Source organism: Neoarius graeffei, chromosome 4 (genome assembly GCF_027579695.1).
Source record: "Neoarius graeffei isolate fNeoGra1 chromosome 4, fNeoGra1.pri, whole genome shotgun sequence".
Taxonomy (NCBI): Eukaryota; Metazoa; Chordata; class Actinopteri; order Siluriformes; family Ariidae; genus Neoarius; species Neoarius graeffei.
The window spans coordinates 115,115,267-115,140,266 of NC_083572.1; the positions used below are offsets into that span (position 1 = coordinate 115,115,267).

The 25,000-nt window shown below is 46.4% G+C and overlaps 1 protein-coding gene across 1 annotated transcript in view; it reads right to left on the reverse strand.

Annotated features, from left to right (window-relative positions):
- Nucleotides 1–6,189, reverse strand: part of larp4ab (La ribonucleoprotein 4Ab) — a 52,499-nt gene extending 46,310 nt beyond the window's left edge. Inside the window, exon 1 of the mRNA XM_060920271.1 lies at nucleotides 5,848–6,189. Within this exon, the coding sequence (XP_060776254.1) occupies nucleotides 5,848–5,865 (18 nt within the window). The 5' untranslated portion in view covers nucleotides 5,866–6,189. The remainder of the gene's footprint in view (nucleotides 1–5,847) is intronic.
- Nucleotides 6,190–25,000: the final 18,811 nt, after the last annotated feature.

Here is a 25,000-nt window from a genome sequence, read left to right on the forward strand (position 1 = left end):
GTGTGAGATGGTGTGTGTGATGGTGTGTGTGATGTGTGTTGGTGTGTGTGTGTGATGGTGTGTTGGTGTGTGTGATGTGTGTTAGTGTGTGTGTGTGTGTGTGATGGTGTGTGTGATGTGTGTTGGTGTGTGTGATGGTGTGTGTGTGTGATGTGTGTTGGTGTGTGTGATGGTGTGTGTGTGTGTGATGTGTGTGATGGTGTGTTGGTGTGTGTGTGTGTTGGTGTGTGTGATGTGTGTTGGTGTGTGTGTGAGATGGTGTGTGTTGGTGTGTGTGATGGTGTGTGTGATGTGTGTTGGTGTGTGTGTGTGATGGTGTGTGTTGGTGTGTGTGTGTGATGGTGTGTGTGTGTGTGTGTGTTGGTGTGTGATGGTGTGTTGGTGTGTGTGTGTTATTTCTCTGTGCAGTGATGGTGTGTGTGTGTGTGTGTGATGGTGTGTGTGTGTGTGTGAGATGGTGTGTGTGTGTTGGGGTGTGTGATGGTGTGTGTGTGAGATGGTGTGTGTTGGGGTGTGTGATGGTGTGTGTTGGGGTGTGTGATGGTGTGTGTGTGATGGTGTGTGTGTTGGGGTGTGTGATGGTGTGTGTGTGATGGTGTGTGTGTTGGGGTGTGTGATGGTGTGTGTGTTGGGGTGTGTGATGGTGTGTGTGTGTGTGTGTGTGTGTGTTGGGGTGTGTGAGTGATGGTGTGTGTGTTGGGGTGTGTGTGTTGGGGTGTGTGATGGTGTGTGTGTGTGTGTTGGGGTGTGTGATGGTGTGTGTGTGTGTGTGTGTGTGTGTGTGAGAGAGATGGTGTGTGTGATGGTGTGTGTGTGTGTGTGTGTGTTATTTCTCTGTGCAGTGATGGTGTTTGTGTGTGTGTGTTGGTGTGTGTGATGTGTGTTGGTGTGTGTGTGTGTGATGGTGTGTGTTGGTGTGTGTGATGGTGTGTGGTGTTATTTCTCTGTGCAGTGATGGTGTGTGTGTGTGTGTGTGAGAGAGATGGTGTGTGTGTGTGATGGTGTGTGTGTGTGTGTGTGTGTGTGTGTGTGTGTGTGTGTGTGTGTTGGTGTGTGTGTTATTTCTCTGTGCAGTGATGGTGTGTGTGTGTTGGTGTGTGATGGTGTGTGTGTGTGTGATGGTGTGTGTTATTTCTCTGTGCAGTGATGGTGTGTGTGTTGTTATTTCTCTGTGCAGTGATGGTGTGTGTGTGTGGGTGTGTGTGTGTGTGTGTGAGTGAGAGATGGTGTGTGTGAGATGGTGTGTGTGTGTGATGGTGTGTGTGTGTTATTTCTCTGTGCAGTGATGGTGTGTGTGAGTGATGGTGTGTGTGTTGGGGTGTGTGTGTTGGGGTGTGTGATGGTGTGTGTGTGTGTGTTGGGGTGTGTGATGGTGTGTGGTGTTATTTCTCTGTGCAGTGATGGTGTGTGTGTGTGTGTGTGTGAGAGAGATGGTGTGTGTGTGTGATGGTGTGTGTGTGTGTGTGTGTGTGTGTGTGTGTGTGTTGGTGTGTGTGTTATTTCTCTGTGCAGTGATGGTGTGTGTGTGTTGGTGTGTGATGGTGTGTGTGTGTGTGATATTTCTCTGTGCAGTGATGGTGTGTGTGTTGTTATTTCTCTGTGCAGTGATTGTGTGTGTGTGTGTGTGTGTGTGTGTGTGATGGTGTGTGTTGGTGTGTGTGATGGTGTGTGGTGTTATTTCTCTGTGCAGTGATGGTGTGTGTGTGTGTGTGTGTGTGTGTGTGTGTGAGTGAGAGATGGTGTGTGTGATGGTGTGTGTGTGTGATGGTGTGTGTGTGTTATTTCTCTGTGCAGTGATGGTGTGTGTGTGTGATGGTGTGTGTGTGTTATTTCTCTGTGCAGTGATGGTGTGTGTGTGTGATGGTGTGTGTGTGTGTGAGTGTGTGATGGTGTGTGTGTGATGGTGTGTGTGTGTGTGTGTGTGTGTTATTTCTCTGTGCAGTGATGGTGTGTGTGATGGTGTGTGTGTGTGTGTGTGTGTGTGTGGTGTTATTTCTCTGTGCAGTGATGGTGTGTGTGATGGTGTGTGTGTGTGTGATGGTGTGTGTGTGTGTGTGTGATGGTGTGTGTGTGTGTGGTGTTATTTCTCTGTGCAGTGATGGTGTGTGTGATGGTGTGTGTGTGTGTGATGGTGTGTGTGTGTGTGTGTGTGTGTGTGTGTTATTTCTCTGTGCAGTGATGGTGTGTGTGATGGTGTGTGTGATGGTGTGTGTGTGTGTGTGTGTGATGGTGTGTGTGATGGTGTTTGTGTGTGTGTGTGATGGTGTGATGGTGTTATTTCTCTGTGCAGTGATGGTGTGTGTGTGATGGTGTGTGTGTGTGTGTGTGTGATGGTGTGATGGTGTGTGTGTGTGATGGTGTGTGATGGTGTGTGTGATGGTGTGTGTGTGTGTGTGATGGTGTGTGTGATGGCGTGTGTGTGTGTGATGGTGTGTGTGATGGCGTGTGTGTGTGATGGTGTGTGTGTGTGTGTGATGGTGTGTGTGATGGTGTTTGTGTGTGTGTGTGATGGTGTGATGGTGTTATTTCTCTGTGCAGTGATGGTGTGTGTGTGATGGTGTGTGTGTGTGTGATGGTGTGATGGTGTGTGTGTGTGATGGTGTGAGTGATGGTGTGTGTGTGTGTGATGGTGTGTGTGATGGTGTGTGTGTGTGTGATGGTGTGTGTGATGGTGTGTGTGTGTGTGATGGTGTGTGTGATGGCGTGTGTGTGTGATGGTGTGTGATGGCGTGTGTGTGTGTGATGGTGTGTGTGATGGTGTGTGATGGTGTGTGTGTGTGTGTGTGTGATGGTGTGTGTGTGTGTGTGATGGCGTGTGTGTGTGATGGTGTGTGTGTGTGTGTGTGATGGTGTGTGTGTGTGTGTGTGATGGTGTGATGGTGTTATTTCTCTGTGCAGTGATGGTGTGTGTGTGATGGTGTGTGTGTGTGATGGTGTGTGTGATGGTGTGTGTGTGTGTGATGGTGTGTGTGATGGCGTGTGTGTGTGATGGTGTGTGATGGCGTGTGTGTGTGTGTGATGGTGTGTGTGTGTGTGTGTGTGTGATGGTGTGTGTGATGGTGTTTGTGTGTGTGTGTGATGGTGTGTGTGATGGTGTTATTTCTCTGTGCAGTGATGGTGTGTGTGTGATGGTGTGTGTGTGTGTGATGGTGTGATGGTGTGTGATGGTGTGATGGTGTGTGTGTGTGTGATGGTGTGATGGTGTGTGTGTGTGATGGTGTGTGTGTGTGATGGTGTGTGTGTGTTATTTCTCTGTGCAGTGATGGTGTGTGTGAGTGATGGTGTGTGTGTTGGGGTGTGTGATGGTGTGTGTGTGTGTGTTGGGGTGTGTGATGGTGTGTGTGTGTGTGTGTGTGTGTGTGTGTGTGTGAGAGAGATGGTGTGTGTGATGGTGTGTGTGTGTGTGTGTGTGTGTTATTTCTCTGTGCAGTGATGGTGTTTGTGTGTGTGTTGGTGTGTGTGTGTGTGTGATGGTGTGTGTGTGATGTGTGTTGGTGTGTGTGATGGTGTGTGTGATGGTGTGTGTTGGTGTGTGTGATGGTGTGTGGTGTTATTTCTCTGTGCAGTGATGGTGTGTGTGTGTGTGTGTGAGAGAGATGGTGTGTGTGTGTGATGGTGTGTGTGTGTGTGTGTGTGTTGGTGTGTGTGTTATTTCTCTGTGCAGTGATGGTGTGTGTGTGTTGGTGTGTGATGGTGTGTGTGTGTGTGATATTTCTCTGTGCAGTGATGGTGTGTGTGTTGTTATTTCTCTGTGCAGTGATTGTGTGTGTGTGTGTGTGTGTGTGTGTGTGTGTGATGGTGTGTGTTGGTGTGTGTGATGGTGTGTGGTGTTATTTCTCTGTGCAGTGATGGTGTGTGTGTGTGGGTGTGTGTGTGTGTGTGTGAGTGAGAGATGGTGTGTGTGATGGTGTGTGTGTGTGATGGTGTGTGTGTGTTATTTCTCTGTGCAGTGATGGTGTGTGTGTGTGATGGTGTGTGTGTGTTATTTCTCTGTGCAGTGATGGTGTGTGTGTGTGATGGTGTGTGTGTGTGTGAGTGTGTGATGGTGTGTGTGTGTGTGTGTGTGATGGTGTGTGTGTGTGTGTGTGTGTGTGTTATTTCTCTGTGCAGTGATGGTGTGTGTGATGGTGTGTGTGTGTGTGTGATGGTGTGTGTGTGTGTGTGGTGTTATTTCTCTGTGCAGTGATGGTGTGTGTGATGGTGTGTGTGTGTGTGATGGTGTGTGTGTGTGTGATGGTGTGTGTGTGTGTGTGTGTGTGTGATGGTGTGTGTGTGGTATTTCTCTGTGCAGTGATGGTGTGTGTGATGGTGTGTGTGTGTGTGTGTGTTATTTCTCTGTGCAGTGATGGTGTGTGTGATGGTGTGTGTGATGGTGTTTGTGTGTGTGTGTGTGATGGTGTGTGTGATGGTGTTATTTCTCTGTGCAGTGATGGTGTGTGTGTGATGGTGTGTGTGTGTGTGATGGTGTGATGGCGTGTGTGTGTGATGGTGTGTGTGATGGCGTGTGTGTGTGATGGTGTGTGTGATGGCGTGTGTGTGTGATGGTGTGTGTGTGTGTGTGTGATGGTGTGTGTGATGGTGTTTGTGTGTGTGTGTGATGGTGTTATTTCTCTGTGCAGTGATGGTGTGTGTGTGATGGTGTGTGTGTGTGTGTGTGATGGTGTGTGTGTGTGATGGTGTGTGATGGTGTGTGTGTGTGTGATGGTGTGTGTGATGGCGTGTGTGTGTGATGGTGTGTGTGTGTGTGTGATGGCGTGTGTGTGTGATGGTGTGTGTGTGTGTGTGTGTGATGGTGTGTGTGTGTGTGTGTGATGGTGTGATGGTGTTATTTCTCTGTGCAGTGATGGTGTGTGTGTGATGGTGTGTGTGTGTGATGGTGTGTGATGGTGTGTGTGATGGTGTGTGTGTGTGTGTGATGGTGTGTGTGATGGCGTGTGTGTGTGATGGTGTGTGATGGCGTGTGTGTGTGTGATGGTGTGTGTGATGGTGTTTGTGTGTGTGTGTGATGGTGTGTGATGGCGTGTGTGTGTGTGATGGTGTGTGATGGTGTGTGTGTGTGTGTGATGGTGTGTGTGATGGTGTTTGTGTGTGTGTGTGTGAGTGATGGTGTTATTTCTCTGTGCAGTGATGGTGTGTGTGTGATGGTGTGTGTGTGTGTGATGGTGTGTGTGTGTGTGATGGTGTGTGTGTGTGATGGTGTGTGTGTGTGATGGTGTGTGTGTGTGTGTGATGGTGTGTGTGTGTGTGTGATGGTGTGATGGTGTGTGTGTGTGTGATGGTGTGTGTGTGTGATGGTGTGTGTGTGTGATGGTGTGTGTGTGTGTGATGGTGTGTGATGGTGTGATGGTGTGTGTGTGTGATGGTGTGTGTGTGTGATGGTGTGTGTGTGTGTGATGGTGTGTGATGGTGTGATGGTGTGTGTGTGTGATGGTGTGTGTGTGTGTTGTTATTTCTCTGTGCAGTGATGGTGTTTGTTCCCTCAGAGGCGCGCGCGCTCTCCGTTAGCAGTTAGCTTCCCCTCAGCTCGGTCACGTGGCCGCTAATCACCAACTGCTCAAGTTCTAAACGCGGCCCGGTTATCCTCCACCCCACCCCACCCGACCCGACCCGACCCGACCCGACCCGACCCGACCGGCCCTCAATTACACTTTATATGCTCAGTGTGTTTGTTTGTTGATTCGCTTTAAACAGGTTTAAAGTGGAAGCGCGCGCGGCCTCGGGACTCGAACCCACGCGGATCAACACAGTCACCTCCACACACACACTCTCTCTCTCTCTCTCACCTCCACACACACACTCTCTCTCTCACCTCCACACACACACACACACACTCTCTCTCTCTCTCACCTCCACAAACAGCAGCATGGCGCTCGGACTCTGCCGCAGGCACTCAGCTCCCGCACCGCGCAGTCCTCCTCCCGGCTCCTGCTTGAACCCGCGCAGTCCTCCTCCCGGCTCCTGCTTGAACCCGCGCAGTCCTCCTCCCGGCTCCTGCTTGAACCCGCGCAGTCCTCCTCCCGGCTCCTGCTTGAACCCGCGCAGTCCTCCTCCCGGCTCCTGCTTGAACCCGCGCAGTCCTCCTCCCGGCTCCTGCTTGAACCCGCGCAGTCCTCCTCCCGGCTCCTGCTTGAACCCGCACAGTCAGCGTCAGCACTTAGAGCGGCTCCGCGCGCGCATGCACTCACTCACTCACACGGTCGGTCCAAATGCCGGGGAGACGGCTCGCGCGGCTCTGATTGGCCAAAACACCCGTCCATCATCCATTCAGCTCACACACTTACACCCCGCCCACTCATTGCCGGATTAGCGTTGGCTGCACGCTTGCCACGTCACGCAAAAGGCGCGTTCTGATTGGTCTCTCACCACGTCAGCTGATTTACCCGGAAGTGAGTGTGAGCACGTGGCGAGAGACGAAAAGCAGCCGGTTTTTCTTTTGTAAACAAAATAACTTCTCTCCAATGAGAATCATTGAATGGAGACAGCAGTGTAATTCACACTTTGTGGTGGTTATGACGCGGATGTAACTGAGTACGGTTTAAACTCGAGCTGGACCGGAAACACACACGTGCACGCGCCCTTGAGCAACAAGTGGCGACCCTGCGGCCTTGTGTTTCTCCCCACGGAGTGCAGCAACACCACTGTTTCCACCTCACACTGCACTCATCAGCTTCACTCATCAGCTTCACACTGCACTCATCAGCTTCACTCATCAGCTTCACACTGCACTCATCAGCTTCACTCATCAGCCTCACACTGCACTCATTAGCTTCACTCATCAGCTTCACACTGCACTCACCAGCTTCACTCATCAGCTTCACACTGCACTCATCAGTTTCACTCATCAGCTTCACACTGCACTCATCAGCTTCACTCATCAGCTTCACACTGCACTCATCAGCTTCACTCATCAGCTTCACACTGCAGTCACCAGCGTCACTCATCAGCTTCACACTGCACTCATCAGTTTCACTCATCAGCTTCACACTGCACTTACCAGCTTCACTCATCAGCTTCACACTGCACTCATCAGTTTCACTCATCAGCTTCACACTGCACTCATCAGCTTCACTCATCAGCTTCACACTGCACTCATCAGCTTCACTCATCAGCTTCACACTGCACTCATCAGCTTCACTCATCAGCTTCACACTGCACTCATCAGTCTCACACTGCACTCATTAGCTTCACTCATCAGCCTCACACTGCACTCATCAGCTTCACTCATCAGCTTCAGACTGCACTCATCAGCTTCACTCAGCTTCACACTGCACTCATCAGCTTCACTCATCAGCTTCACACTGCACTCATCAGCTTCACACTGCACTCACCAGCTTCACTCATCAGCTTCACACTGCACTCATCAGCTTCACTCATCAGCTTCACATGGCACTCATCAGCTTCACTCAGCTTCACACTGCACTCTTCAGCTTCACTCATCAGCTTCACACTGCATTCATCAGCCTCACACTGCACTCATCAGCTTCACACTGCACTCATCAGCCTCACACTGCACTCATCAGCTTCACACTGCACTCATCAGCTTCACACTGCACTCATCAGCTTCGCACTGCACTCATCAGCTTCACTCATCATCTTCACACTGCACTCATCAGCTTCACTCATCAGCTTCACACTGCACTCATCAGCTTCGCACTGCACTCATCAGCTTCGCTCATCAGCTTCACACTGCAGTCACCAGCGTCACTCATCAGCTATACTCATCAGCTTCACTCATCAGCTTCACACTGCACTCATCAGCTTCACTCATCAGCTTCACACTGCACTCACCAGCTTCACTCATCAGCTTCACTCATCAGCTTCACACTGCACTCATCAGCTTCACTCATCAGCTTCACACTGCACTCATCAGCTTCACACTGCACTCATCAGCTTCACTCATCAGCTTCACACTGCACTCATCAGCTTCACTCATCAGCTTCACACTGCACTCATCAGCTTCACTCATCAGCTTCACATGGCACTCATCAGCTTCACTCAGCTTCACACTGCACTCTTCAGCTTCACTCATCAGCTTCACACTGCATTCATCAGCCTCACACTGCACTCATCAGCTTCACACTGCACTCATCAGCCTCACACTGCACTCATCAGCTTCACACTGCACTCATCAGCTTCGCACTGCACTCATCAGCTTCGCACTGCACTCATCAGCTTCACTCATCATCTTCACACTGCACTCATCAGCTTCACTCATCAGCTTCACACTGCACTCATCAGCTTCACTCATCAGCTTCACACTGCACTCACCAGCTTCACTCATCAGCTTCACTCATCAGCTTCACACTGCACTCATCAGCTTCACTCATCAGCTTCACACTGCACTCATCAGCCTCACACTGCACTCATTAGCTTCACTCATCAGCCTCACACTGCACTCATCAGCTTCACTCATCAGCCTCACACTGCACCCATCAGCTTCACTCAGCTTCACACTGCACTCATCAGCTTCACTCATCAGCTTCACACTGCACTCATCAGCTTCACACTGCACTCACCAGCTTCACTCATCAGCTTCACACTGCACTCATCAGCTTCACTCATCAGCTTCACTCATCACTCATCAGCTTCACTCATCAGCTTCACTCATCAGCTTCACTCATCAGCTTCACTCATCACTCATCATCTTCACTCATCAGCTTCACTCATTAGCTTCACACTGCACTCATCAGCTTCACTCATCAGCTTCACACAGCACTCAGCTTCACACTGCACTCATCAGCTTCACTCATCGGCTTCACTCATCGGCTTCACACTGCACTCATCAACTTCACTCATCAGCTTCATATTGCACTCATCAGCTTCACTCATCAGCTTCACACTGCACTCATCAGCTTCACTCATCAGCTTCATACTGCACTCATCAGCTTCACACTGCACTCATCAGCTTCACACTGCACTCACCAGCTTCACTCATCAACTTCACTCATCAGCTTCATATTGCACTCATCAGCTTCACTCATCAGCTTCACACTGCACTCATCAGCTTCACTCATCAGCTTCATACTGCACTCATCAGCTTCACACTGCACTCATCAGCTTCACACTGCACTCACCAGCTTCACTCATCAGCTTCACTCATCAGCTTCACACTGCAGTCACCAGCGTCACTCATCAGCTTCACACTGCACTCATCAGTTTCACTCATCAGCTTCACACTGCACTCACCAGCTTCACTCATCAACTTCACTCATCAGCTTCACACTGCACTCATCAGCTTCACTCATCAGCTTCACACTGCACTCATCAGCTTCACTCATCAGCTTCACACTGCACTCATCAGCTTCACACTGCACTCATCAGCTTCACTCATCAGCTTCACACTGCACTCATCAGCTTCACACTGCACTCATCAGCTTCACTCATCAGCTTCACACTGCACTCATCAGCTTCACACTGCACTCATCAGCTTCATACTGCACTCATCAGCTTCACTCATCAGCTTCACTCATCAGCTTCACACTGCACTCATCAGCTTCAGTCATCGGCTTCACACTGCACTCACCAGCTTCACTCATCAGCTTCACACTGCACTCATCAGCTTCACTCATCGGCTTCACACTGCACTCATCAGCTTCACTCATCAGCTTCACACTGCACTCATCAGCTTCACTCATCAGCTTCACACTGCACTCATCAGCTTCACTCATCAGCTTCACACTGCACTCATCAGCTTCACTCATCAGCTTCACACTGCACTCATCAGCTTCACTCAGCAGCCTCACACTGCACTCATCAGCTTCACACTGCACTCATCAGCTTCACACTGCACTCATCAGCTATACTCATCAGCTTCACTCATCGGCTTCACACTGCACTCATCAGCTTCACTCATCAGCTTCACACTGCACTCATCAGCTTCACTCATCAGCTTCACACTGCACTCATCAGCTTCACTCATCAGCTTCACTCATCGGCTTCACTCATCGGCTTCACACTGCACTCATCAGCTTCACTCATCAGCTTCACTCATCGGCTTCACACTGCACTCATCAGCTTCACTCATCAGCTTCACACTGCACTCACCAGCTTCACTCATCAGCTTCACTCATCAGCTTCACACTGCACTCATCAGCTTCACTCATCAGCTTCACACTGCACTCATCAGCTTCACTCATCAGCTTCACACTGCACTCATCAGCTTCACTCATCGGCTTCACACTGCACTCATCAGCTTCACTCATCAGCTTCACTCAGCTTCACACTGCACTCTTCAGCTTCACTCATCAGCTTCACTCATCAGCTTCACTCATCAGCTTCACTCAGCTTCACACTGCACTCTTCAGCTTCACTCATCAGCTTCACTCATCGGCTTCACACTGCACTCACCAGCTTCACTCATCAGCTTCACACTGCACTCACCAGCTTCACTCATCAGCTTCACACTGCACTCATCAGCTTCACTCATCAGCTTCACTCATCGGCTTCACACTGCACTCATCAGCTTCACTCATCAGCTTCACACTGCACTCATCAGCTTCACTCATCAGCTTCACACTGCACTCATCAGCTTCACTCATCAGCTTCACACTGCACTCACCAGCTTCACTCATCAGCTTCACTCATCAGCTTCACACTGCACTCATCAGCTTCACTCATCAGCTTCACTCATCGGCTTCACACTGCACTCATCAGCTTCTCTCATCAGCTTCACACTGCACTCATCAGCCTCACTCATCAGCTTCACTCATCAGCTTCACACTGCACTCATCGGCTTCACACTGCACTCATCAGCCTCACTCATCAGCCTCACACTGCACTCATCAGCCTCACTCATCAGCCTCACACTGCACTCATCAGCCTCACTCATCAGCCTCACACTGCACTCATCAGCCTCACTCATCAGCCTCACACTGCACTCATCAGCTTCACTCATCAGCCTCACACTGCACTCATCAGCCTCACTCATCAGCTTCACACTGCACTCATCAGCCTCACTCATCAGCTTCACACTGCACTCATCTGCTTCACACTGCACTCATCAGCTTCACTCATCGGCTTCACACTGCACTCATCAGCCTCACTCATCAGCCTCACACTGCACTCATCAGCTTCACTCATCGGCTTCACACTGCACTCATCAGCCTCACTCATCAGCCTCACACTGCACTCATCAGCCTCACTCATCAGCCTCACACTGCACTCATCAGCTTCACTCATCGGCTTCACACTGCACTCATCAGCCTCACTCATCAGCCTCACACTGCACTCATCAGCCTCACTCATCAGCCTCACACTGCACTCATCAGCCTCACTCATCAGCCTCACACTGCACTCATCAGCTTCACTCATCGGCTTCACACTGCACTCATCAGCCTCACTCATCAGCCTCACACTGCACTCATCAGCCTCACTCATCAGCCTCACACTGCACTCATCAGCTTCACTCATCGGCTTCACACTGCACTCATCAGCCTCACTCATCAGCCTCACACTGCACTCATCAGCCTCACTCATCAGCCTCACACTGCACTCATCAGCTTCACTCATCGGCTTCACACTGCACTCATCAGCCTCACTCATCAGCCTCACACTGCACTCATCAGCCTCACTCATCAGCCTCACACTGCACTCATCAGCCTCACTCATCAGCCTCACACTGCACTCATCAGCCTCACTCATCAGCCTCACACTGCACTCATCAGCCTCACTCATCAGCCTCACACTGCACTCATCAGCCTCACTCATCAGCCTCACACTGCACTCATCAGCCTCACTCATCAGCCTCACACTGCACTCATCAGCCTCACTCATCAGCCTCACACTGCACTCATCAGCCTCACTCATCAGCCTCACACTGCACTCATCAGCCTCACTCATCAGCCTCACACTGCACTCATCAGCCTCACTCATCAGCCTCACACTGCACTCATCAGCTTCACTCATCAGCTTCACACTGCACTCATCAGCTTCACTCATCAGCCTCACACTGCACTCATCAGCCTCACACTGCACTCATCAGCTTCACACTGCACTCATCAGCCTCACACTGCACTCATCAGCTTCACTGATCAGCCTCACTCATCAGCTTCACACTGCACTCATCAGCCTCACACTGCACTCATCAGCTTCACACTGCACTCATCAGCCTCACACTGCACTCATCAGCCTCACTCATCAGTCTCACACTGCACTCATCAGCTTCACTCATCAGTCTCACACTGCACTCATCAGCTTCACTCATCAGCCTCACACTGCACTCATCAGCTTCACTGATCAGCCTCACACTGCACTCATCAGCTTCACACTGCACTCAACAGCTTCACTCATCAGCCTCACACTGCACTCATCAGCCTCACACTGCACTCATCAGCCTCACTCATCAGTCTCACACTGCACTCATCAGCTTCACTCATCAGCCTCACACTGCACTCATCAGCTTCACTCATCAGCCTCACACTGCACTCATCAGCTTCACACTGCACTCATCAGCTTCACACTGCACTCATCAGCCTCACACTGCACTCATCAGCTTCACTGATCAGCCTCACTCATCAGCTTCACACTGCACTCATCAGCCTCACACTGCACTCATCAGCTTCACACTGCACTCATCAGCCTCACACTGCACTCATCAGCCTCACTCATCAGTCTCACACTGCACTCATCAGCTTCACTCATCAGCCTCACACTGCACTCATCAGCTTCACTCATCAGCCTCACACTGCACTCATCAGCTTCACACTGCACTCATCAGCTTCACACTGCACTCATCAGCCTCACACTGCACTCATCAGCTTCACTGATCAGCCTCACTCATCAGCTTCACACTGCACTCATCAGCCTCACTCATCGGCTTCACTCATCAGCCTCACACTGCACTCATCAGCTTCACACTGCACTCATCGGCTTCACACTGCACTCATCAGCTTCACACTGCACTCAACACGCCGAGCAGCCCCACAGGCTTCCAGCTAGCACCACTCAGGAAAACCCACAGGATGACGAAATAAACACTCGTTTGATCTTTGTTGATGGTGATTTAATCACCATTCAATTCTTACTAAGAACAATAATCAGAATAAGAATGAGGGCGAGTCAGATGAAATAACTAGAATTTATTTTCTAGAGAAATCTGCACAATGCTCGATCAAAAAATTATTTTTATTTGACTCACCCTATAAATATTTATCTATTTATTTATTTACTTGCTTGCTTAGTGTTGTTGCAAAAACAAATACAAAAACAAAAGGGTATCATTTCTGCACCAAAGTTATTATTATCTCCTAGTATGCACAGTAATTTTTACTGGATTTCTTACATTATAGTGCTCTTCATCGCGCCACTTTGACCTCCGACCAAGAGCACTTTTCACAGAATGTTGGCAGTGCCAAGCAAAACTGACTTTTATAGAGTGAGTACATGAGGCTTAATGGCTATTTTATTAAGGTTGGCATTCAAGTTCTTTGGTACAGAGCCCAGTGCCCCATTACTTGAGGGACTGCTGTCGTCTGCATATCCCACATCCTGGTAATGTCTACCCTCAGATCAGCATCACTGTTAATTTTCTCGATCTCCTTCTCGGCAATATTGTGATCTCCAGGGATGGCTACATCTACCAAGTAACACCTTCTTCTTACTTTGTCAACCACCATGATATCAGGACGTCAATGTTCAACGATACAGTCCGTTTGGATGTTAAAATCCCACAGACTCTTTACCTCTTCATTCTCTACTACAGATTCTGGCTTATGACGATACCACTTGTCATCGGTCTCAATACCACATTTCCTACAGCAACAGCAGTGGAGGTGATAGCACACTTTATCGTGGCGTTGCTTGTAGTCCTTCTGCGCCAGCATTTTGCAGGTGCTCACAGTGTGTGCTACGCTCTCAACCTTTTGGCCACATAACCTACACTTAACAGATTCAAATTGATGGTCGATACTCTTTCTGATAGAGTTCGTATTCAGTGCCTGGTCTTGAGCAGCAACCAACAGACTTTCAGTTTCATGCTTCAGGTCAGCTTTCACAATCCAATCCCAGGAGCACTCTGTCTTTAACATCTTGGTGTCTCTATCAAACTGCCCATGTAGTAGTATAGCTTCCTTGAAAGCAACTTTCTCTTTCACCATCCTTTCCTTATACTCATCCTTTCCCTCAATGTTTTCCTTCACCAGATAATTTACGGCTGCTATATACTTCAGCAGATCATATTTGCTGCTAGCCAGATACAGGTCTGAGGATCTAAGCTCACTGGCTACACACTCCTCAACTCCAATTAGACCACGACCTCCACATTTCTGCAGCATGTACAGACGCAGCACATTAGCTCATTGGTGGAGAGTTCCATACTGTTCCATTATTTTCCTGGTGTTTCTGTCCATCTCCTTAAGCTCCTTCTTCGTCCACCCCACCACTGCTGCGCTGTCCCTAACAACTGCAACTGCCCACAGGTTGGTTGCCATGATCAAGTTTTTACCATCCACTTTAGATTTCAGGAGTGTTTTCAGTCTAATCATATACGACTCCTTTACATTTTTCTTCATTTCTTCGTCGAGAATAGAGTCGAGTTCAAGTATCCGTCCTGGTCCAGATCGATAATGGACTCCCCTGTTGGTAGGTTAATCTCACAACTCTCCTTTCACACATCTCAGAGTCGTCACTCAGGTTCCACTACATCGAGACTGTGTCTGTTCCCCGAGCTCAACAAAAAGGTAGAAATTTTCAGAGAGTTTGTTCCAGTAACCTAATCAATATAAAATTAGATCATACTGACTGTACAGCTGCTGCCAGCACCTTTGATCTAAAGGTGGGGCTATTAAATATTAGATCTCTTACATCTAAAGCGCTAATGGTTAATGAACTCATTACTGATCAGGAGTTTAATGTACTGTGTTTAACTGAAACATGGATTAAGCCAAATGAATATATAGCATTAAATGAAGCGAGTCCTCCTGGATACAGTTATATACACCAGCCTCATCTAACTGGCAGAGGAGGAGGCGTCGCGGTTATTTATAACGATTATCTAGGTGTAACACAAAAACCTGGTTATAAATTTAATACATTTGAAGTTCTTCATACTCATATAATGTATGTAGCCTCGAAAAATAAGTCTACCCAGTTAATTCCATTGCTTATTATTTACAGGCCCCCGGGGCCATATTCTGAGTTTCTTTCTGAATTTGCAGATTTTATCTCAGATCTGGTTATTTCCTTAGACAAAGCTTTAGTTGTCGGAGATTTTAATATTCACTTCGATAACCCAGAAGACCCTTTAAAAACAGCATTTGTGTCCATCTTAGATTCAGTCGGGATTAAGCAGAATGTCATAGGACCGACCCGTAATGGTGGTCACACCCTTGATCTAATACTAACATTCAGATTAAACGTAGACAATATAGTCATACTTCCACAGTCTGAAGTTCTCAGATCATTGTCTCATCTCATTCAAAATATGTCTGAGTAATAATATATGCACCTCACCACGCTACTGTATTAAACGTACTTTCACGTCAACTACTGCACAGAGCTTTATAAATGATCTCCCAGAGTTATTAACTTTGATTGGGTCACTGTCAGCCCCTGCAGAACTTGATCAGGCAACTGAATGCTTAGAGTCAACATTCCGCCATACTTTAGATAATGTAGCTCCTCTTAAAAGGAAAATGGTCAGAGACAAAAAATTAGCACCCTGGTATAATGATGACACTCGCACATTAAAACAGACCACTCGAAAATTGGAACGTAAATGGCGTCAAACAAAATTGGTAGCGTTCAAATTAGCGTGGAAGGAGAGCTTCCTGAAGTATAGAAAAGCTCTTAGTGCTGCGAGATCAACATATCTCTCCTCCCTAATAGAAGATAACAAAAATAATCCTAGATTCCTATTTAATACTGTAGCAAAATTAACCAGGAATAAGTCCACTATAGACACATGCACACCTGCAGTATGGAGTAGCAACGACTTCATGAATTTTTTTAATGACAAAATTGAAAATATCCAACAAAAAATTCAAACTACTAATTTAAGGTTAGACAATGAAAGTGACCCTGTAGTTAACAATATAACTGTATCAGATCAGCAATTAGAATGTTTTACTCCCCTTAGAGAAACTGAATTACTTTCATTAATCTCTACATCAAAAGCCTCAACTTGCGTACTAGATCCCTTACCTACACATCTATTCAAACAGATAATGCCTGGAGTAATTGAACCGCTTCTAAAAATAATAAATTCTTCTCTTATGATCAGCTATGTACCCAAATCCTTTAAACTAGCAGTTATCAAACCCCTGATTAAAAAACCTGACCTTGATCCCTGTCAGCTGTCCAATTATCAGCCGATATCAAACCTCCCCTTTATCTCCAAGATCCTTGAAAAAGCTGTGACACAGCAGTTATGCTCATATTTACATAGGAATAACATCCATGAAATGTATCAGTCAGGATTTAGACCTCATCATAGCACAGAGACAGCACTGGTTAAAGTAGTAAACGACCTACTGTTGGCGTCTGATCAGGGCTGTGTCTCGCTACTTGTGTTGCTTGACCTTAGTGCAGCATTTGATACCATTGATCATTCCATTCTTCTGGATAGACTAGAAAATGTTGTGGGAGTTAAGGGAACGGCCCTCTCCTGGCTCAAGTTTTATCTAACTGATCGTTATCAGTATGTTGATATAAATGGTGATATTTCTAGACGTACCGAGGTAAAGTTTGGTGTTCCACAAGGTTCTGTCTTGGGTCCACTGCCTTTTTCTCTATATATGTTCCCTCTGGGCGATATTATTCGTAAACATTGTATTAGTTTCCACTGTTATGCTAATGACACACAGTTGTATGTCTCTGCAAAACCTGATGAGAGACACCAGCTTAATAAAATTGAGGAATGTGTTAAGGACATTAGACACTGGATGCTTATTAACTTCCTTCTGCTTAACCCTGACAAGACTGAAGTACTTGTACTCGGACCACATACAGCTAGAAGTAAGTTTTCTGATTCCACAGTAACTCTGGATGGCCTTTCTGTTTCTTCACGTGCAGCAGTAAAAGACCTCGGAGTGATTATTGACCCCAGTCTTTCATTCAAAACTCACATTGATAACATCACCCGGATAGCTTTCTTTCATCTCAGAAATATTGCAAAGATAAGAAATTTAATGTCATTGCATGATGCAGAAAAATTAGTCCATGCTTTCGTTCCCTCCAGGTTGGATTATTGTAATGCCTTACTGTCTGGATGTTCCAATAAGTGCATAAACAATCTCCAGTTAGTTCAAAATGCAGCAGCAAGAGTCCTTACTAGAACTAGAAAATATGACCACATCACCCCTGTCTTATCCACACTGCATTGGCTCCCAATCAAATTTCGTATTGATTATAAAATACGACTATTGACCTTTAAAGCACTGAATGGTCTCGCACCACAGTACCTGAGTGAACTTCTGCTCCTCTATGACCCGCCACGCCTACTTAGATCAAAAGGTGCAGGCTATCTGCTAGTACCTCGTATAGTGAAGGCTACATCAGGGGGCAGAGCCTTTTCTTACAAAGCCCCACAGTTATGGAACAGCCTTCCAAGTAGTGTTCGGGAATCAGACACAGTCTCAGCATTTAAGTCTCGGCTGAAAACAGATCTGTTTAGTCAAGCCTTTTGTTAATGGTGTTTATGAAGTAAAGGTGTAGATCTGGAGGATCCTCAGACAGAGTGTTTTGGTAAACTGGGATGTATGGATGCTGTCAGTCCCCACTCGCTTGCTCACTCGAGTTTGTTGATGGTGCAGTGGCTGCTGCTTTATGTCCCGGGGCTCCCTCATGCCTGTGTTACCTTCTGGCTCTCTCCTTTTAGTTATGCTGTCATAGTTAGTTGCCGGAGTCCCTGCTTGTACTCGGTGCAATATGTATACTGTTCCTACTTATTCAGGTGACATTGGGCATACCTAACAACCTGTGTTTTCTTTCCCTCCCCCCACCCCAAATCTGTCCCTCTGAGTTACATGGAGTCAACAGGAAATCTTTTGGTGGAGAGGGTGGAGACCTCGACTGGCTATCGTAGCCTGCAGGGAATCGTCCATCAGACATTCTGTCGCATGTCCCAGACCCGGTGAAATGTAACTGAATTGTCTTGGCCAGCCCTAAGGGTCCCATCTGCATCTCATCATTGCTGAGGAGTGTGCTCCCATCACCCAATCAAGCATCCAGCCAGAGCAGGTCATGATATTTTTTACCATATTAACATGCCATTGTTGTGTGTTATGCCTGATGTAAAGACTCTCGTCTCTGCAAGCCTACCACACAGATTTAATACTTGTCATTTTTAGGGCATACCTAACAACCTGTGTTTTCTTTCTCTCTCTCTTCCCCCCCCCAATCTGTCCCTCTGAGTTACATGTTGATCCTGGGATTGAGATGCTGGCCTCTTCTGCCCCTCGGACCTGCTTGATCCATCCTGGTGCCCTGTGTCTGGTCGGAGTTTTATCACACCGCTCCTGTGAAGGACGGCCCCATGAGGACAGTTGAGGGTTATACCTGTTAAAACTGTTAATATTATATTCAGGCTGTCTGTTGTTGCCCAAATGAGGATGGGTTCCCTTTTGAGTCTGGTTCCTCTCGAGGTTTTTTCCTCGTGTCGTCTGAGGGAGTTTTTCCTTACCACCGTCGCCACAGGCTTGCTCATTGGGGATAGATTAGGGATAAAATTAGCTCATGTTTTAAGTCGTTCAAATTCTGTAAACCTGCTTTGCGACAATGTTTATTGTTAAAAGCACTATACAAATAAACTTGATTTGATTTGATCTCTTTGCATGGTAAGCACAGCACATTCAGTAATGCCAAATTCCATTCCAATGTTTTTACAAAGACAGACAGTCTGAACCAGAGAATCAATCTGTGCCTCATTCTTAACAAAAAGCTTGAGGTCATCCATGAACAGAAGGTGGTTAAGAGATGGTCCTGCTTTCTCCAGGTGATATCCTATTTTTGTCACTTGTAATAACATTGTTCACGGTATTAAAGTGATGACAAATAGAAATGGCGAGAATGAGTCACCTTGAAAAATACCTCTTTTGATAGAGACAGACCGACAGCATCTAGGCGGTGTGTATGACTGGTAATTACTAACACTGGCCGCTAGGCGGTGTGTATGACTGGTAATTACTAACACTGGCCGCTAGGCGGTGTGTATGACTGGTAATTACTAACACTGGCCACTAGGCGGTGTGTATGACTGGTAATTACTAACACTGGCCGCTAGGCGGTGTGTATGACTGGTAATTACTAACACTGGCCACTGGGCGGTGTGTCTCATCTCATCTCATCTCATCTCATTATCTGTAGCCGCTTTATCCTGTTCTACAGGGTCGCAGGCAAGCTGGATCCTATCCCAGCTGACTACGGGCGAAAGGCGGGGTTCACCCTGGACAAGTCGCCAGGTCATCACAGGGCTGACACATAGACACAGACAACCATTCACACTCACATTCACACCTACGCTCAATTTAGAGTCACCAGTTAACCTAACCTGCATGTCTTTGGACTGTGGGGGAAACCGGAGCACCCGGAGGAAACCCACGCGGACACGGGGAGAACATGCAAACTCCGCACAGAAAGGCCCTCGCCGGCCCCGGGGCTCGAACCCGGAACCTTCTTGCTGTGAGGCGACAGCACTAACCACTACACCACCGTGCCACCCCATCACAATCATAATACACAATATTTTGTAAAGTGTCAGATCAATCAGTTAAGGCATTGCCAATTTCTGGCACATTTCCTGCTTGGCCAGGTGATGGCGCTATAACAGGCAGGCCCGTTGAGCAACAGGTTATCATAATAATCATAATATCTATTGAAGTAAGAAGTGTCCGACCATACAGTCAATGCACTGTGGCTTTCTGACACGTTTCCTGTTTATGTGGCAAGATATTAAAATCATAAGGCCATTTCAACATATTACAAGATATCAAAAATCCCTTCGCAATTTAATATCAGCGACATCTTGGCATCACGTATAACAAATTTCACATGAATCTCATGAACCATCCAGGAGGAGCATGTTAAAATTCATCATGTGCTAAAACACACATATTCAAAACCCTATTCTTTCCTTGGCCAGTTGGTGGTGCTATACCAGACAGGCATATTGGGCATCTAGATGTCATAATAATCACATTCTCTAATAACCTGAAAGGTTTCAGGCAAATCATTAATGTATTATAACTTCATGACACATTTCCTGTTTATGTGGCGAGTCTTAAAATTCATAATATTGCCATTTCAACATATTACAACATATCAAAAATCCCTTCGCAATTCAACATCAGCAATATCTTGGCATCATGTTTGCCAAGTTTGACGTGAATCTGATGAACCGTCTCCAGGGGTCGGCAACCCGCGGCTCCGGAGCCGCATGCGGCTCTTTCATGCTTATGCTGCGGCTCTGTGCGGCTTGGGGAAGTAAATTTTATAAGTATCCAATTAAAGTGCATTTTATTTTTGTTAGCTCGTTTTTTATTGTAGTTCTAAATTGGAACATTATTGTGATCTTGAAATATTAAAATTAAATTATATAATTTTTTTTGTCTCTCAATATATGTGTCACTCGCCGAAGCCGGTCGCCTGTATACCCGCCAAAACGCTGTGCATCTATCGAGACTTTCAACCCCAGGTAGGCTAAGCAGGGCTCGAAATTCATATTTTTTCACCAGCCAGCCGGACTAGTTACCTTCCAAATCAACTCGCCAAAATTTGTTCATATATGAATTTTACTTCTGTCAAAAATAACACAAAAGAGAGTTGTTACCATTGTTCATGACTAATGTGCGTTTATTTCAAGACCCGAGGATTTTGGTACTATTTTTTTGCAGACTTTACAAATTTGGCATTTGCTGTTCCACGTCCTCCTCGCGATAGCCAAAAAAATGCCAGATGACTGACCCCTTACCAGTGCCGTATTAAGCCAATGCGGTGCCCCTGGGCACTATACCTCAAGTGCCCCTCCCACCCTATCCTACCCTACCCTGCCCTGCACGCATGCATTCAGTAACCTCCTGCACACACTCACAAACCTTGCCCTTTGCTGTCAAAAATAGTAGCATATACATAAACAATAGTACACAAACAAGGTCATTCTTCCTCATTGAACATGTATTAAGTACAGTAGGCTACATCAGCCCATCAAATTCACTGAAAACAACCAATGATATGCATGTAGGCATATTGAAATCCATATTCAAATGTCTCAATTCAAAATGTGTATCAATTAAAATAGCATCGATCTAGGCAACATATTCAAATGTCTCAATTCGAAATATAAATTCAAATAACATCCAATACGGACCCCTCCCCAGGGTCTCCCTCGCTCCCATCTTCCTCAAGGGGATCCTGGTCGTCGCCGACCCCTCGGCTAACACTGGCTGTGGTTGTAGCATCTCCCCGGCTAGTGCTAGCAGGGCCATCTCCCTCACTAGCATCGCTGATTTCACTAGCTTCGGCTTCAGCGCTGGTAGTGACAGCAGTTGTCGATGTTTTTATAAAAAAAACGATCTAACACTGGAACATTTTTAATTGCAGCTACACGCCTGGAGTCTCTCTTTTTTTAATTTTCTCTTCGCACAACCACTCAATTGATGTCTGTCCATTTTTCATTTCCACCGCGGTTTTTAAAAAACTGCTACATTTCACCGTAGGTGGACTGGCTCAACTGACAGGTTGAGGAAAGGGGGGTTAATGGTCACATGGGCCACTCTTGCTCAGAATTATGATTATTGTTATTGTTCTTACGAAATTAGTGTTCATAATGAATTATATATGACTATTTAACAATGTCAAGTGTATAACCATTTTAAGTGTACAAACATTCATGAAAAATATTTTTAAAGTTTCTGTCATGTGGTGCCCCCCACTGGCTGTGAGTGGTTGGTGCCCCTGGGCACTGTGCCGCAGGCCCATATAGTTAATCCGGCCTTGACCCTTACTAGTTCTTTTCGGAACCAACACTACGTTCACACTGCAGGCTGAAGTGACTCAAATCCGATTTTTTCGCCCATATGTGACCTGTATCCGATCTTTTATTGACAATATGAACGACACAGATCCGATTTTTTCAAATCCGACCCAGGCCGTTTGGATATGTGGTCCTAATTCCGATTCCTATCCGATCTTTTCATATGCGACTTCAGTCTGAACCGCCAGGTCGCATTCATCCGACTTACACGTCACTTACACGTCTGCGCTGAAGTAGGCGGCGGGTCTCTCAAAAAAAGTTACAAAAACATGGCTTTGATGTTCCTTTGAACGGAGGTTGCAGTCACTACCCCGCAGAACGCCTGAGCCAAAACCCTCGCCCTCTTCCTTCTCAACCTCCTCCTTAACATCAGGCTATTGTGCATGTTCTGGCTCCGTCACAACAACAACTGCATCATCGCCAGGTACTCCATGCTGGCTACTGTCATACACAGGAAACTTTAGGTTACTTCCGTAAACACTGGCCATGCTCACTGCGCGTGACGTCATCGTATCCTGCAATGCGCATGCGGCACACTTTTAGGTCGCTTTTCATTCATACTGAGGATCACATACAAGTCGCATATTTGTTAATGTGAACGACCTCACAAAAAAACTGGATTTCACAAAAAAATCGGAATTGAGCATTAAGCCTTGCAGTGTGAACGTAGCACAATTTGTCCGCTTCCATTTTTAATTTGTCGCTGAACTTGACACTGTGTTGCCAGATACTGCTGACGTTTTCCAGCCCAAAATATGTTCAAAACCAGCCAAAATGCACTTGAAACCGCCCAATCTGGCAACACGTTCCTTTCAGCACCGAAATATCGCCCGGGATTGGTTGGCGAGTGCATGACGTTATTATTTATTTATTTATTTTTAAAACCTTTAGGCAGCCTCTCCCGTTACTGCCTGAGGGACAGGGAGAAAACCACCGGGGAAGGTTTTAAACAAACGCAAGTCGGCAGATGACCATAAAATACTCGATAGTTACGATATAATAATTTTATGTATCTCACACAGAATTTTCGGAGATATATCGAGTATATTCGATATATCGCACAGCCCTAGCCTGAATCTTCGCTTCATATATATGTATATATTTATCTTCAACTCGCCAGCCGGGCCACAGTGACCGGAATCACCCGCCAAATGACGCATTAAGTCTCCTCGGGTGCCCAGACCACCGCCAATTTCGAGCCGTGCTGAGTGTGGAGAAATGTAGATAATCCCCGACACCTACGTAAACATGAAGAAATATGCATTTGGGCTCCTGTCGATCTTCGGATCCACACACGCGTGTGAGCAGCTGTTCTCCACCATCAAGTTTATTAAAATCAAACACCGCTCGCGCCTCAGATGAGCCGCTTACAGTCCCGCGGAAAGATGAAAGTGACTTCCTGCGACCCTGATTTGCGGACGCTGTGCGCAGAGGTTCAGGAGCAGAAGTCCCATTAACCAGGTAAAATAAATATTTATGCAGATATTTTGCAAATATTTAATTTTCATTGTTCAGTGAAAGTGCTCTTTTTTTCCAATTTATTTTTTAAATTGAGGTCAAGGCTCCGAGACACGCGCCAAAAGCCCAAAGGCGGTATGAGGATGAGGCTCACGGCAGTTTTGCTACATGTATAATTTTTAGTTCAACTTTTTAATTCATTTGAAAGAGACCCTTAACTTGATGTTTTTTTTAATTAGTTAAGAGTCCAAAATGTCTTCATTACATGAATAAAATTCCATTTTCTCTGTAGCACTTCATGGATTTCATAAGCAACACACGATACTTGTTTATACAAAGCGTAAAGGTAAAAAAAAAAAATAATAATAATAATAACAACAACAACTTTATATATACACACAGTGTTATTTGCGGCTCTCAGTGTTTTCCGTGGAAACCGGGTCCAAATGGCTCTTTGAGTGTTAAAGGTCGCCGACCCCTGGTCTAGGAGGAGCATGTTAAAAATGACCATGTGTCCAAACACATATAAGCCCAATTACCTCACTTCCTGTTGGGCGTGGCTAATGCAATGTATATATGAAAGTTGTTTGTCTTGGGATGAACTACATACGTACCGAATTTGGTATGCGGAGCTGAAACTATATGCCAATCCAAGGACTCCATGACATTAGGGGGCGCTATGAAGTCCCTGGGCCACGCCCGGGGCCAAATATCTGTGGCTGCGAAGCGGCTACAATGACTGATGTGTATATCAAATTTCATGAGTTTTTGTGTATGGGAAATGCCTCAAACAAAGCCAAGCGCGACAGAAAAATAATAATAATAATAATAATAATCCTTTGAAAAACAATAGGGTCTTCACACTGAACAGTGCTCTGGCCCTAATAATAATAATAATAATAATAATGTCTAACACAGAAGGGTTTACATTTAAAACCAACTGTTTAAAGTTATCTGAGTGGAGAACTGAAGAATAAAAGAGAAGTCGTGAGAAATATATTGTATCACACACACCCATTAATATATATTAGTGCACGCACACACACGATGGAATTAAAGTGCTGATGACACGAACATGACTCGATGCAATTTCTTAAATAAACTATACAACATGGCAAACATGTTAGATTTCTGTTATAATTACGTGAAAAGAAGCTGTTGTTATGCAAATATCCAACTTTTAATTGCACAGCGCAAGAAAACTGGGTCCGTGGCTCGCGGCCATGTTGTGACGTCAGAGGGAGAACACGCTGCGGTTCACTGGCTGTTCTACTCATATGCATCTTGGAGGGCAAACAAAACGAACCATTGCCATTACCGGCTACGTTATCTCGGACGAATTTATGAAGTTATATAGTCAGTTTTCTAAAATAAAGATCAATGTTGGCAAAATCAAGCAAACAGAAGTATATAGATACATTTGACGACATCTCACGACAACGGTATGCAGCCAAACTGGCCTTGATTGGGGGAATTGACCCCTACGAAGTGGACAAAGATGCATTTTCAAGTGACTATGCAGGGCTGCCAAAGCCTGAAACTGCCAAAGCCTGAAACTGACTTCATCAAACTTTAAAG